Genomic DNA, 14516 nt, shown 5'->3' on the forward strand with positions numbered 1-14516 from the left:
GACACACCAAAGAAAATAAAATTAACAATTTCCTAATAAAGGAGCAGATTTCTTGCACTCGAACCACTTGAATGGTTTCCCCTGATCAACAGCTGACTGTTCAAACAACACACGTTCTTTATGGAATCTAGAATACAACAACTGTTTCAAACAGCATCTTTTTTCATATTCACGCCACGGTATTCGAGTTTCATTGTTACAGCTTTTTTTTGTTTGTTTTCTTTAAACGTTACACATGTATATATATATATATATATATATATATATATATATATATATATATATATATGTATATATATATATATATGTATATATATATATATATATATATGAACCAACTTGCAAGATCAACGTGAAAGTTTTTAATAAGTGATTTTTTTCATTTGTTTTGGTCCAAATCTTTGCTTTGGCCATCTCTATCTTTGGTTCAGGGATCCTCGAGACATTTTAGAAAGAATCTTCCAAAATACTATATACAGTATGGATTGCTTTAAAGCTACTTTATACTGTTATAATGTCATGTCAGTCAAAAAACCAGACTATTTCACCAGTTCACATTTATTATGAGGATAATAACCACTTGGTAAAAATCATTGTCCAGGCCAGGCCATACTAAGTTGGACTTTTAGTAGTCTTACTAGCCTTTCTCTAAACTATGGATTGTCTAGAGGTGGTTGCTGTGAAAATGTGAATGCTAGCTTTTTGGTGTTACTGCAGTTAAAAACACAATAATTACATCTGAATAGTTAGGACTGATGCAAGATGGAGAATCAAGTTAAGACTTCTTTTATGCTGTCTCAGATCCATCCTACAGAACTACATGTGGTGCAGCAGCAACAGTAGTATAATGTCAAGAACACTGTTTAGGACTAAATGAAAGGTCAAAAGACGTCAGAAAAGTATAATGATTTAATGTTACATGTCTTTAAAGATGTAAGGTCTCCAGGTTTACATTTAAATATGTATAAAACTATATTAAGTACTGTACCAAAGGTTGAATTGCAGCATGACGTTGTTATTTTAAACACACCAAATGAAACGAACAGTCTTTTCTCCTTATCCCTGCATTAAGATTTGAATTTTTGTATTACAGTTTTGATGTGCCACTGGAAATCAAGCACTAATAATAATAATAATAATAATAATGGATTGGATTTATATAGCGCTTTACAATGCCACTATTCATTCACTCTCGCATTCACACACTGGTGGAGGCAGCTACAGTTGTAGCCACAGCTGCCCTGCACTGACATTCTGAAGGTTTTTTTTCCTCTTGAGAGTTAATGAAACACCAAGAATGTACGGGGCTGAAGTTTATTACCACTGCCTTAAAGTAACCTAAACTTCTTTTATATGCTTGAGGAAAAACAATTGTGCAGTGCTTATCTGTGTAACATAGACTTCCTCCTTTTACCTTTGGACTGTTCTGTGCTTACTGTGCTTACCTAACATCATATGATAAGAGCCTGATTACTATCCATATTTGTGTGTTTGTGTGTGTGTGTATATATATATTAGTCTTTGTTCTTCAAGCTTGGGTCCTCTACCAGAGGCCTGGGAGCTCGGGGGTCACTGCACCTAGTGCTCCGATTACCACTGGGACCACTGTTATCTTCACCTTCCATATCTTCTCTGAGACCCTGGTACTTCTCCAGCTTCTCATGTTCCTTCTTCCTGATGTTGCTGTCGTTCGGTATCGCTACATCCATCACTACAGCCGTCTTCCTTTGCTTGTCTACCACTACTATGTCCAGTTGGTTAGCCACCACCATTTATGTCCGTCTGTACCTGGATGTCCCACAGATGTTCCTGTACACTATGCCGCCCACTAGATTATGGCGTTCCATGTATGCCCTGCCTGCTAGCATCTTACCCCCTGCTGTTATGTGCTGGATTGTCTCAGGGGCATCTTTACACAGCCTGCACCTGGGGTCTTGCCTGGTGTGATGGACCCCAGCCTCTATGGATCTTGTGCTCAGAGCTTGTTCTTGTGCTGCCATGATCAGTGCCTCTGTGCTATCTTTCAGTCCAGCTTTGTCCAGTCACTGGTAGGATACACCCCATGTAATTTATTTTACATCAATTAAAAATCTACTTTAGTCATTTTAACTGAAGATGTCACGATTAGCATTAGTTATAATTTTTTTTTAGCTAATTACTGTTTGGGAAATACGCTCCTTGCTACCAGATACAGTTAGCATGTTCATACAAACAACTGAATGTAATAATATCCTTATTTGACAACTGAATCTGTCTAATGAAATTTGCACATTTCTGATTTCGTTTTGTCAGGCTGTAGACAGTTGAAAGAGTTTCCAATTATTACTTCACATGTAGTTTAAACACAGTTTTATCCAACACCATGGCCATGAAGGTGATGCTGAAGGAGATAGAGATAAAAAAATATATATAAATAGTAAAAACAAACAAAAAAACAACTTAATCTTTCTGTGCTTTTTAATAATAATAAAAAAACAATTACACGTGGGATACTTCTTATTTAGTTTTACAATATCTACAATTATATTGTAATACATTGCTTTTGTTCACTTTAGTTTCATCGCATTTCTTATTTCTCATAATCCCAGAATCCCAAAGCTTTGCAAACTATATTGCAAAAAGAGGAATAGTTCTTCTTTAATGACCACTTATTCTCAGAGGACGACCACAAGTATTATCTACTAGAATTGATAGTGGTGTGTATATCTGTACACGTACACGCCACTTTCATTTCTGATAAATCTGTGAGTGGAAAAACTATGCCTCAACATTGCGCTCTTAGTCACAGTTATCTTTCTGTCTCTGCTGTTTGAGATAAACTTTCAGGAAGTGCTTTCAGGTACTGTGAACAATTCTGTCGATGCTCTCCTGGATGTCAGCCATCTTCTTCAACACTTGATTGACTTTGGTTTCATCAAACTCCAGACACACAAACTCTGAGTCCTGAGAAAGACAAAAGAACGGAGGTGTTAGAGGCCGGTGAACGGGTTGAACATAATGGGTCAGCAACTAATGATATTTCCAAAAAGAATTTAAATATTATTTTCCAAAACAACGATTCAGTCTACTTCTTAATCAATAAATAATTATTGAAGGAAGCAATATAATATTCCCTGCACATCATTCAGTGATTGCAGCTAAAAATGGAAAAACTTCCTAGTGTGAAGCTGAAGAAAAACAGGGGATTCTGCAGTGATGATGGGCATCATTAGGCCTTTTCTGGGATTCAAGACTTGAAAGACACCTTAGCAATTCATTTCACCAGTTACCAGTCTCCTCCACCTTCTTCCTCAGCCTTTGAGCTTTTATTAGCTACATTTAAATTGACTTGAATGGGGCAATAACACTGCTGAACAGTAGTTCAGTGGCATTGTGCACATTGAGAGTGTGTGCTGCTCTGGTCTGCCGATCTACTTTCTCTGAGCTTAGGAACCTGCAGAAAAAAATACACCAAATTGAATAGACTCCTCAGTGCCAGCAGCTGCTCAGCGGTATAGCACATTAAGCCATCTTAAACTAGGTTTCATTCTGTATCCAAAATACATGAAAAACAGTCATGCAGGCTTTGGCATTTACACCATGGTTGACTGATCCACTTCCTGTCAGGTCATTATGCATTCTAAATCAGACAGCAAGTCATAGGAAATGACACCAGCATCAACTCTACACATTAATATCAGCTTTCTATGGTGCTAAAGCAATGAGGACATATATCATACCTAGTTTGGTTCCAAATGTGACAAGAACTAGAACTACAAGGGTACTTCATGATAAAACAGGAATAGTTCTTGCAGGTAGAAGAATCATAGCTGCACGTAAAAATGCAGCTGCATGTATATACATGCAGTATATAATGTATATGTTGCAGAAACTCAGAGGACCAGAAATCCTGGTAGTCTGGACATTGCTGATTACACACATACACACACACGTTGCTATGGTCATGTGGGCTCATAGCAACGTAAATGTGATTTCCTATGACTTTTACTGACAAATGGATTTCTTCACAAAGCAACAACAGCTTAAATCAATCATAGGCAAAAAATCAAAGCCATAGACATGATCCAAATTCTTTACAGTCTCTTTGTGTAGTGGTAGAAGTGCCTGTGGCAGTATAGATTTGGGATTTTTTTCTATTATTACAATATTGAATTGTTTAAAAAGCAAATATCCAACAGTGATCCAATATTTAAAGGAGAAGGCAATGCTCCTTTTCCTAAATCTGAATATACATTTGAATACACTACAAAAGTAAGCTAATATTACCAATTTTACAGAACTTTTTTTCAGCTCTAAAACTGTTCAGGGCACAGAGTAAATTTAAACCTCTCATGGGACTGAGGCTCACTAAAGCGATCCAGCACGGCCACACTGAAACCTGCTCTTTCAGCAGTAGTTAATTAGACAGGATGACACCACCGTGTGGTTAGTTCCATAATGGCCTCTCCGTTTCACCCCAAAGGTTACAGAACCAGTTATGGAATGGATATCAGTCAGATCATAAATGGGTACTTAGAGTTGATGTTGCATAACAGTAAATGACAAACTCTACTGGACAGAGTATAGTCACGTCCCACCCATATCGAAAGGGCAAAACAATTCATGACTCTCCTCTGGCTTTATGTTGTGTAAATGCGCTTACACGTCCATTTGAACTGCTAGCAATAAACTCATAAATGTGTGGAGTGCTGCAGTAAAGAAGCAGTGCGGTGGTTAGTACCATACCCCACAACAAGAAGTTCCTGGGTTTGAATCCAGTCTAGAGTCTTTCTGTGTGGCGTCTGAGACTCAGTATGCCTATATTTATATCTCTAATGATTTCAGGCTACTAAAGGCATCTTAATAGTGTTTCAGTCCTTTGTAACATATTATAGCCCTCACTGTTTTCCCCTTGAGCTAATGTCCTTTTCAAAACATGATCATTTGTGCTCCAGCTCTGCTTTGAGAAAATACTGTTAAACATCCACAAACTCAAATCCTGAAGCATAATTAATTGGCATATATAAAAGTTTTGGTTTTTCTAATGTGAATGTATGTCTTGATGCATGAAACCAGCCCACTAGGGATACATCTTTCACCATCTTACAATGCTGTGATTGCAGCCATTCTCCAACTCTCTGTGAATGGTACTCATGGCCATTGATCAGTGGGCTTTGATCAGTGGTCATGAGAATTTGCACAATTACGAGGAAGGAACTGACCTCACAGCCCATTGTTCCTTCAGTGAGCTGGTTTCAGTCATTATGCAAATGTACTGTTTATAAGATTGGGGAAACCTGCAGTCAGCTGAGACTGAAGAAGTCACTTGGATGAGTGACAAATGTTTCTCCCACTGAAAACGCTACGTCCAGATGAACAGAATCAACTTTTGGAGATAATGGGATTGTACTATTAGAAAAGTCATTTAGGATACTTTATAGTTTTAATTATGGTGGCACATTTATTTTTAATAAAAATGAAAACAGGTGAACGTAAATTAGCACCTCACTACATCCTTGGAAGCTAAGAATGATAGTTTGTGTCAAAGAAAAAAAGAAACTGGAACAATAGCTTACTTGTCCTGTTCTGCCGAGCTCGAGCTCCACCAGGGCGACTGGGCCGCTGTGAGCTGTTCCCCGTCTGCTGGCTGCAGCCTGGAGATCCACTCTCCAGGAAAGGCCCCTGAGGCTGGGCTCCCAGCGGCTATGAGCCACCAAACTTTCCTTAACTCGAACTCGTTGGCTCTTCCAGAAACGAGAGAGTGCAGCGGCCTGTTCAGCGCTCAAGCCACCACCACCTTGTTTCTTGGTCTTAGCTGTGAGGAAGGCCTCCAGCTGGGCATGGTCCATGTCTGCTGTGGCGATGGACTGAGAGATGCAGAAAAGAGGACGATGAAATTCAACACAAACCTGGAGCTCTAAAGTCTGTAGTACAGCAGTGTCGTGTGGTGGCTTTTATGAAAAGGCAAGCAGTTTACTTTAATACTTATATAATACTACTAATATTAATAAATACTTTGCTTCATTTTAAGACTTTTTAAGGACCAGTTTATTTTTATTATGACTTGATATAAAATTAGAACTTAAAGAGTGTTTACTTTCTTTTTACCTTTACTGTTTCCAAAACAAGAAGTATTTTCCCCATGACATTTAGTTGGAAGCCCCATGTAACCAAAGTAAGAATAAAGTAAGTTTGGGTGCATTTTAACTGGACAGTGTATTCGGTCTTTCTATACATTTAGACAGTCTGTACTTTTGACATTTGTATTTTCCCTGTTTGGCCAAATCTGCCCCGAAAAATACATTTCACAGGCACTTTATTTGTTTCCAAAAAAAAAAAAAAAACAACAAAAAAACCCCCAACTCCTCCACAACAAAAAAAAAAATATTTTGGGCATTGTAGGTACTGAGTAGGATATTCATGTTAGTGCTGCCCCCTATTGACAAAAGAGAAGAACCAGTGGAAAAATTACAAACCAGTAAATGGTTTGTCACCCTTACCTTAAACATTGCAAAAATAATAATACATTTTAAATGTTTTAAATTCTTTTAAATTTAAGACAGTCCAGTCAGGATTTAGCTATTTTATCTGAAAACAACGTGTTAAGCTGTTATTTAATGGAATATTTCTGCCTAGCATGGAGTAAAAACATTAAATGTATTTAAAGACACTAGTCAAACAAAAATCCGTTGATAAAAACATAGAAGGAAAAGAAAAAAGAAAGAGTGACATAATAACATTTAAAGTTATAAGTAATAAGTCTGTTTAAACAGCATTTTTATGAGATTTTTTGAGATATTTTATCACGGCTGTTACAGTGGCTTGCAAAAGTATTCGGCCCCCTTGAACTTTCCCACATTTTGTCACATTACAGCCACAAACATGAATCAATTTTATTGGAATTCCACGTGAAAGACCAACACAAAGTGGTGTACACGTGAGAAGTGGAACGAAAATCAAACATGATTCCAAACATTTTTTACAAATAAATAACTGAAAAGTGGGGTGTGCGTAATTATTCAGCCCCCTGAGTCGATACTTTGTAGAACCACCTTTTGCTGCAATTACAGCTGCCAGTCTTTCAGGGTATGTACCAGCTTTGCACATCTAGAGACTGAAATTCTTGCACATTCTTCTTTTTGAAAATTTTGAAAATTACCATGACCGTGATGAGAGTATGTGAAATTTTGACCACAACTGTATCAAATGTTATGTTTTTTAAAGTTGCAAGAGTCTGCATCAGGGCATCAAGAGATCGACTAAATTTGTTTTAGAAACATACCTACTATGTGTCAGCCTCTTGCCTGATTGTTGACACCAGAATTTCCTACAAAGATGAGTTGTGTAGCTTTATATGCACCAGGGCTGCTGTCTTTGGCATCATGTAGTTATGAAAGTGATGGGCTGATAGTTGTGTGGCTTTTCCTCACCAAGTGAAAATATCAACCCTGACCATTAATTGCATCATTCACAACATAGCACTTGTGGTCCAAGATGCTGTCAGATGTTAAGGAGCTGACATCCCCTACCCCCAACATAGGTTAGCCTTATGTTGCCTTGTACATAAAATAATAATTTCCAATTTCTTCCTGGCAATGAGTCCAGTAACCCATTTGACTCAATCATTGCTTCACCTGTACTGGAAGCAACCCAAGGCCAAAGTACTGAAATAGCATCGAAACTACAAAAAGCGGGATCAGCAGGTCCTGACTTTAAATGCTGGGAGTCCAAACATGGTGACACTCGTCCATAAAGAGAAAGACAGTTCATTTGACAGACGTGTTCATGAAGACTTCTTCGTTCGGCCGAGAGAAACATTCGGACAATGTTCAAGTTGCGTTTTAACAGATATTCTCACGTTAATGTGCGTTTGTTTGCGTGTTGTGCATTTCTGGATGGGCACAAGCATGCACTATCACGCAGACACAACCCTAAACTGAAGTGAATATTAGTGAAATCAAAGCTAGAGCAGAATTGCTTGGTCTCGACTGCCACTTCAGCATCAGGATCATCAGTAGCGCAGGGTGCCGTGTTGCGTTACCTTTAAAAGGCCTTTCATCTTGTCGTGCAAAGCTGTGAACTCGTCTGGCGACATCTCGGGGTAGAGCTCGCTTTTCAGCAGCTCCTCTGTGATCTCGCTGTTGTTGTAATATACTTTCTGTGCGATTCCATTTAACAAGCTGCTCAGAGACTTCGTCGCGTCTACTTCCGCCATGTTTGCTCTCGTGGTCACATGAATTGCAGTACAACACGGCATTGTGGGACTTGTAGTTGCAGATTCCGACGGCAGCGCTCGACATGTATCGTTTCATCCAAGCCTCCTAAAGGGAACATCAGAAGCTTTGCTAGACAAATTATGAAAAATCATTTTCAGTTACAAGGCCGATTTACCAGATAAAATGTTAAAACGGGCAACATGCTGAGTTTTATCAGATGTTTTGACAGTGCGCATTAGTGTGGATTTGAAAAGATTTCTACATTTGTGTGTGCATAAGCATAAATAGGAGTATTATGCACATATGAGCCCGTGTTCACTGAGAAGGGAAAAAGGTGAAACAGGCATGCTTATGTAATATATACCGAACTAAAGTTAAATAGTAACTACAGACAATGTGTCTAAAAGAAAGGAACAAAGATGGGAGAAGAATTTCAGAAAGCAACAAGGAGCTAGAAAGGGTGTCAGCAAAAGAAGGGACAAATCTACAGTTAGAAAAGAAGATAAGAGCTCTTTACAGATAGACTGTCAAGAGAGGCCAAAAAAGAAGAAAAAAAAGAGAAAATATAGACATTTTTTAAATGGCCTGAAATATCCCATGTTTTTTAAAATGTGTTATTTATTTAAATCTTTAATGCATTTTAAAAGCAATGCTGCATAATTATTAAATCAAGAGCATTTAGACATTGATTCAATTCATTTGAATCACATTGCAGTCTGACTATCCATTTTTACTGATTAGCTGGCCTATTTCACCTGAACAATGTCCATCTAAAAAAAGAAATAAAAAGTGAAACAGTAATGTCAGTACAAACTGTAGTGACTGAGGAGTAATATTTTGATAAACTAGCTTTAACAGAAAACATGTATAAAATGGTTAAATGTTATATGCAATGCACTATTCTGTTCATTAAACACATAACTTTAAATGTCATGAGCAATAGTTCAGGGAATTTGGTTTCAGGATGTACAGAAAGTTCTAGTTTGTGCAGTCCTTTATTTATCAAAGCAAGTCTAATAGTACCATAACACAGGAGTTTCCAAATAATTGACACAGAGACCAGAATGCATGCCAAGCCAAGCTTTAATCAGGAAGAGCAGAACATTAAAGTTTTGATAATGTTTAATCTTTGACTAAATGAAATAGTAGTCAAATGTCTTCAAAGTCCCTGTTTTGTGACTCCAATTCATGATTCAAGACAAACGTTTCAAGTCGATTGCTCCTACCACAGATCTGTAAGAATGTTTCACAAAAGCTCATTAAATCAGTAAAAGGTTGTAAAATTCTTAAAGTGGATATATTCTTTTAATTTCTAGTGTCCTGTTTCTTTTTATTATTTTCAAATGTATTTTACTCTTTTTTTAAACCAACATTTTCTGGCAGCTCCTTGAAGGTTTAAACAGCAGGTGACGTGGGACATGATCATATTAACTCACTGACAAGTTCGAAAGCAAGTTATTTTGTTTATAAAGGCCAAAAAATAAGAGTTATGCTAGCATAAAAAACAACAACTAAATCTACGAAAAGGAAAAATAATGCAGTTTCTCAGAGGATCTTCCCAGCTTCACTGGGTTGCTTGTCAGAGTTTAAGGCTTTGACAGACCTGTTTTACCTTAACCATGCCACCCCCCATTTCCCTCTACGTCTACCTCCTCGTCTAAGCTTGCTTCCTTTTCTACGTCTACCTCCTCCTCTAAGCTTGCTTCCTTTTCTACGTCTACCTCCTCCTCTAAGCTTGCTTCCTTTTCTACGTCTACCTCCTCCTCTAAGCTTGCTTCCTTTTTTACGTCTACCTCCTCGTCTAAGCTTGCTTCCTTTTTTACGTCGGCCTCCTCCTCTAAGCTTGCTTATTTGACCCTCTTTTCCCCTACCTGAGCCTGGAGGTATCCCACTGCCTATGTCAGAGCCTATGTCAGTGCCTATGTCAGTCCCTATACCAGTGCCTATGTCATTGCCTATGTCATTGAATAGACCAGTGTCAAGGCCTGGTTTAGGTGTTTCTACATCTGTACCTTGTTCTTGACTTGACAGGGCTGTGTTTGCAACACATGTGGGTGTAACATCTCCCCCCGAGGAGCATCTTGTGCACTGAAAAGCATCATCTGGAGGTGCATAACAACGATATATGTTGTTAAGCCCAAGTTTGGTAATCTCAAGATGCTTAAATGATTGAGTCAGCTGAGATGTGTCTGAAGCAGGAACATCAGCTACATTAGAAAAAACAAACGCATAACCGCTCCAGTTATGAGTGATATCACTAATGCTCAAAGTGATACCTTTGTCATTTGAAATTGGAGAGTTTTCAGAGTAGATGACGAGAACGTTACCCTCACTACTTTTTATGAATGGTTGTATGTTATGAAGAACATGTGATAGTGCCTGTGACTGTGTTGCTGCCACCACCCTGGTGCCTTTGTACACTTGGTCCTGTGAAATGGCTCCTCTCACTCTGTCTGCTGGGTCATTTTGAAGGACTTCTTGGAGACTGCTTGGATCTTGATTCTGTGGGATGTTCAAAGCCACGCTGAAGGAATCACCTAGTTCATACCTGCCAAAAATATAATATAATAAGTATAAACTGCACACTAAATTCGGACTACCAGTGATGATCTGGGCTTTGTCAGTGAGTTGTAAAAGTATATTTTGCATTGAGTGTCTTGAGGGTACCAGGGAAAAAGAAAAAAAAGAGCCATAAATGCCTCACACAGATGATTAAAATGTATTTTATGGGACACTAATGGGACACTAGACATAACAAGCAATCCTCTGCATCAAATTATTTTATTTCTCTTTTTTTAAAAAGTTCCATATTAAAAAACAAGTTTATTTTATGGTACATTTTATTCTAATGAATAACAAAAGACCCTGAGCAACCTCGGAGTCCAATTATTGATCTACTATATATAACTTGAGGCATAGCTGGACTGATTTTTAGTTTTCTTTACGCTGTCAGCTGCCTCTTCTTCTCTCATTCTCCCCCCCTCCCTCTCCTGTTGCTACTTCAATCATGAAACTGATCAATGATCAGCTGATCGGCTTTTCTCTCTTGTTTGTTTATCGCCCACTTTGCACCAGAAAGAGGAAACCAGCGGATGTCGTGCTAAACAACAGCAGCACGTTTAAGCTTGATCAGCTGTTGTTAGAATTTATTTAATATTAATTTCTAGTATCAGCTGATGTTTGCTGGAGCCACAGCTGTAAAGTTGCTGGTCATGATGTCAGTTTGGATATGTGGTGAGAGGGAAACATGAAAATGAAACCAGGAGACGTCCTTACTGAATCATCAGAGCTGAACAGGTGATGGAGAAACAGGTTTACCTTTTAGGTCACATGAATGAGTTGAAGTTATGAACTGTTTCTGAGAGACAAATACCACCAGGATCCTTTTCTAAGTAGCTGACAGCTGGTAACTGTGCAGGGGCAGGTCTAGCAAAGTTTTGCCAGGGGGCCAGGAAGGGCATTAACAGGGAGAGGGGGGCACAAAGAAATACTTTTCTTTCTTATTCTCATTTAAAATGTCTCGCTTTTAATAAATAATTGTCTGAATCTTAAAACCAAAGTTTTTATCTGATATAAAATGTATAGAAATCATACATATACCAACGAGACAGCGTACTTCACTGTTACAACGGCGTTTGTTTTCATTCAAAGGCTTCATGGCTTTTCCTATAATACCTGGTGGGCCGGTCTCTAGTCAAAATGCCCGGGACGATTTTTTTGTCTCAGTCCAGCCCTGGCCTCAGGTCAATCAGGTCTCACACTCACAATCCGAGACTCATAAACAGCTTCTTCCAAAGGATAGTTCGTACTGTTAACAATCCACCCAGCTCACCAGTCTGAGTAACCCTCATCACTCAGGCCACTCACACGGACTTTATTCAGACCAAATCTTACTTTGCACTACTTACAAGCACTTTGCAATTATTTTATTCTCCAAAGTTATTTTTGTTTATATGTCTCTTATTTGCTATTTATTCCTGCTGTCTAATAATTAGATGTTATTCCTGCACACTTGACATGGAGCACCCATAATTTTGTTGTACGTGTACATTGTATTCTATATATACACTATTTCTATAGATTTTCATTAATAATTACTTACTACTATTACTATTAATAATAATAATAGTGATATCATTATTAACCTAAAACATACTATTGCAAATTAAATAATAATAATAATAATAATTATTAGGATTTAAAGCTCATTATAATCACTTTATACCAGCGGTCTCCAACCTTTTTTGCGCCATTGACCGGTTTATGCCCGACAATATTTTCACGGACCGGCCTTTAAGGTGTCGCAGTACGGAGGCCCGCAGGGGACATGGGAGAAAAAAAAATTAAGACGGACTTTTGCGAGATCTCGCAAAACAAACTTGGGATCTCGCAAAACTTTTGCGAGATCTCGCAAAAAAAACTCGGGATCTCGCAAAAGTTTGCGAGATCTCGCAAAACAAACTCGGGATCTCGCAAAACTTTTGCGAGATCTCGCAAAACAAACTCGGGATCTCGCAAAACTTTTGCGAGATCTTGCAAAAATTTTAGCCGCATTCTTAGCTCGAAGCTAACGGGAGGTCGAGACCTACTACAGCCGGGAGGAACACCGCTTTCCCGGCACATCGTGCCTCGACCGCCCGGTCGGCTTCGAGCCAGCGTCCGAAGAATGCGGCTAAAACGTTTGCGAGATCTCGCAAAAGTTTTGCGAGATCCCGAGTTAGTTTTGCGAGATCTCGCAAAAGTCCGTCTTAATTTTTTTTTCTCCCATGTCCCCTGCGGGGCTCCGTAGTCGCAGAAATATACAACAAAATAAATCTAGTACCGCTACTGAAAAATAGAAGAGTTATTCATAACACGCGTGAAAAGATTCAGGAAAACCGAGTTAATGATAACAAAATAACGCTGAAAACCGATAAAACCCCTGAAAACTATACATTTCACACCTGAGCCTCAACTCTCGCGGCCCGGTACCAAATGACTCACGAACCGGTACCGGTCTGAGGCCCGGGGGTTGGGGACCGCTGCTTTAAACAACAGAAAAACCGCACTGTAAAATAAAGTCACATACTTTGAATTACAAGTATACATGAAATAAAAGCTGAAGTCATAGAGAGATGTCTTGCCTTCAGGTGACTCAACAGATCGATAATAGCACTAGCAGATTAGAAGAGCAGTGATTAGACATAATATCACACATAAAAACCTTTTGTCAACTCACTTGTTCTTGACGGCTGCTACAATGTCCGTGAGCCAGTCCTGGTTTACAGCGGCCAAAATGTTTGGGGGAGACAGGAAGAAGGCTGGCACCATCACCAGCCAGCACAGGCCAGCCATCTAATCAGATCAGATTTAACAACACAGTGGTTTTCACAAACAAAACTGTTGTGTCTTAACCAATAAACTATGACGATCATAACAATTAAACCAAGTGAATGTTTTAAGGAAACAACAAAAACATTTAACATGATATCGAGATGCCTCACTTACCTTCACATGTGTTGCCAGCTACTTCTGGTTATAACCCCCTGTTAAAATAACACAAATAGACCTTTTTATGTAGATCAATAGTTAGTTTATAAATTAATTCATCAGTTTAGAGAACAATCAGTTTGCAGTACTTGACAAACAGGTTTTTTTTATGCAGAAATGCAAAGCATACAAGCTTTCAGCTTTTCATTGATGGTGTTTATCACATTTTTATTCCGGTTTTGCACTTTCTTTGAAATTTTGTTTCATAAAAATATTAATCAAGGAAATTACCAACAGGTGACAAAAATAGACAATGACAAAAAGCAGTTGAACAGCTTGATTTTAACCAGCAAAAATTTTAAAAATCTAAAAGCAAAAAACTTTATTGCTTTACCTTTTTTGGAAAAAGAGACGATGCCCACACCTCCTGGTTAATTTCAAGTGTGTAAAAGGGAGATGCTAAAAATGTAGACACAGTACCGGGGAAGTTTTGGTTTTTTATAGAGAACAAAGTGACCACCCATTGGTAGGCACACCATAACCATATTTGAACATGTCTGTAGAAAACTATGAAATCAGTATGTGATAATAGAAAAAAACTGCTTTTTTATTTGTCATCTTCATTTTGGAGGAGAAAAAAATAACAGAAAGAGAGAAATTCAACTAAAGAGGAAGAAAACATTTAGGTTTTTGACCACATCATGACTAAGATGTTTTTGCAGAGATGCAGAGAACAATGCACAGAAAACAGAGATAAAGATAATAGCTAAACTAAAAGCTGGAAAAGAAGCTATGGACATGCGAGGTGTTATTGCAGTTACAGTGCATAATTTTTTGAAGAAATGTTAATTT

The 14516-nt window shown here is 38.3% G+C and overlaps 2 protein-coding genes across 2 annotated transcripts; both read right to left on the bottom strand.

The window, feature by feature from the left end:
• Positions 1-2439: 2439 nt before the first annotated feature.
• Positions 2440-8236, bottom strand: commd1 (copper metabolism (Murr1) domain containing 1). The gene is made up of 3 exons (XM_006806810.3): positions 8021-8236; positions 5556-5846; positions 2440-2943 (listed from the first exon to the last, which is right to left on the bottom strand). Exons 1-3 carry the CDS (start codon positions 8234-8236, stop codon positions 2836-2838), a joined length of 615 nt encoding a protein of 204 aa, XP_006806873.3. The 3' UTR covers positions 2440-2835.
• A 1567-nt stretch (positions 8237-9803) lies between these two features.
• LOC118455540 (uncharacterized) lies at positions 9804-14239 on the bottom strand. Its single transcript, XM_087842440.1, has 4 exons — positions 14059-14239; positions 13683-13720; positions 13414-13529; positions 9804-10743 (listed from the first exon to the last, which is right to left on the bottom strand). Exons 3-4 carry the CDS (start codon positions 13527-13529, stop codon positions 9804-9806), a joined length of 1056 nt encoding a protein of 351 aa, XP_087698566.1. The 5' UTR covers positions 13683-13720; positions 14059-14239.
• Positions 14240-14516: the final 277 nt, after the last annotated feature.

This window comes from Neolamprologus brichardi, chromosome 6, assembly GCF_056152115.1.
Source record: "Neolamprologus brichardi isolate AB-2024 chromosome 6, ASM5615211v1, whole genome shotgun sequence".
Classification (NCBI taxonomy): Eukaryota; Metazoa; Chordata; class Actinopteri; order Cichliformes; family Cichlidae; genus Neolamprologus; species Neolamprologus brichardi.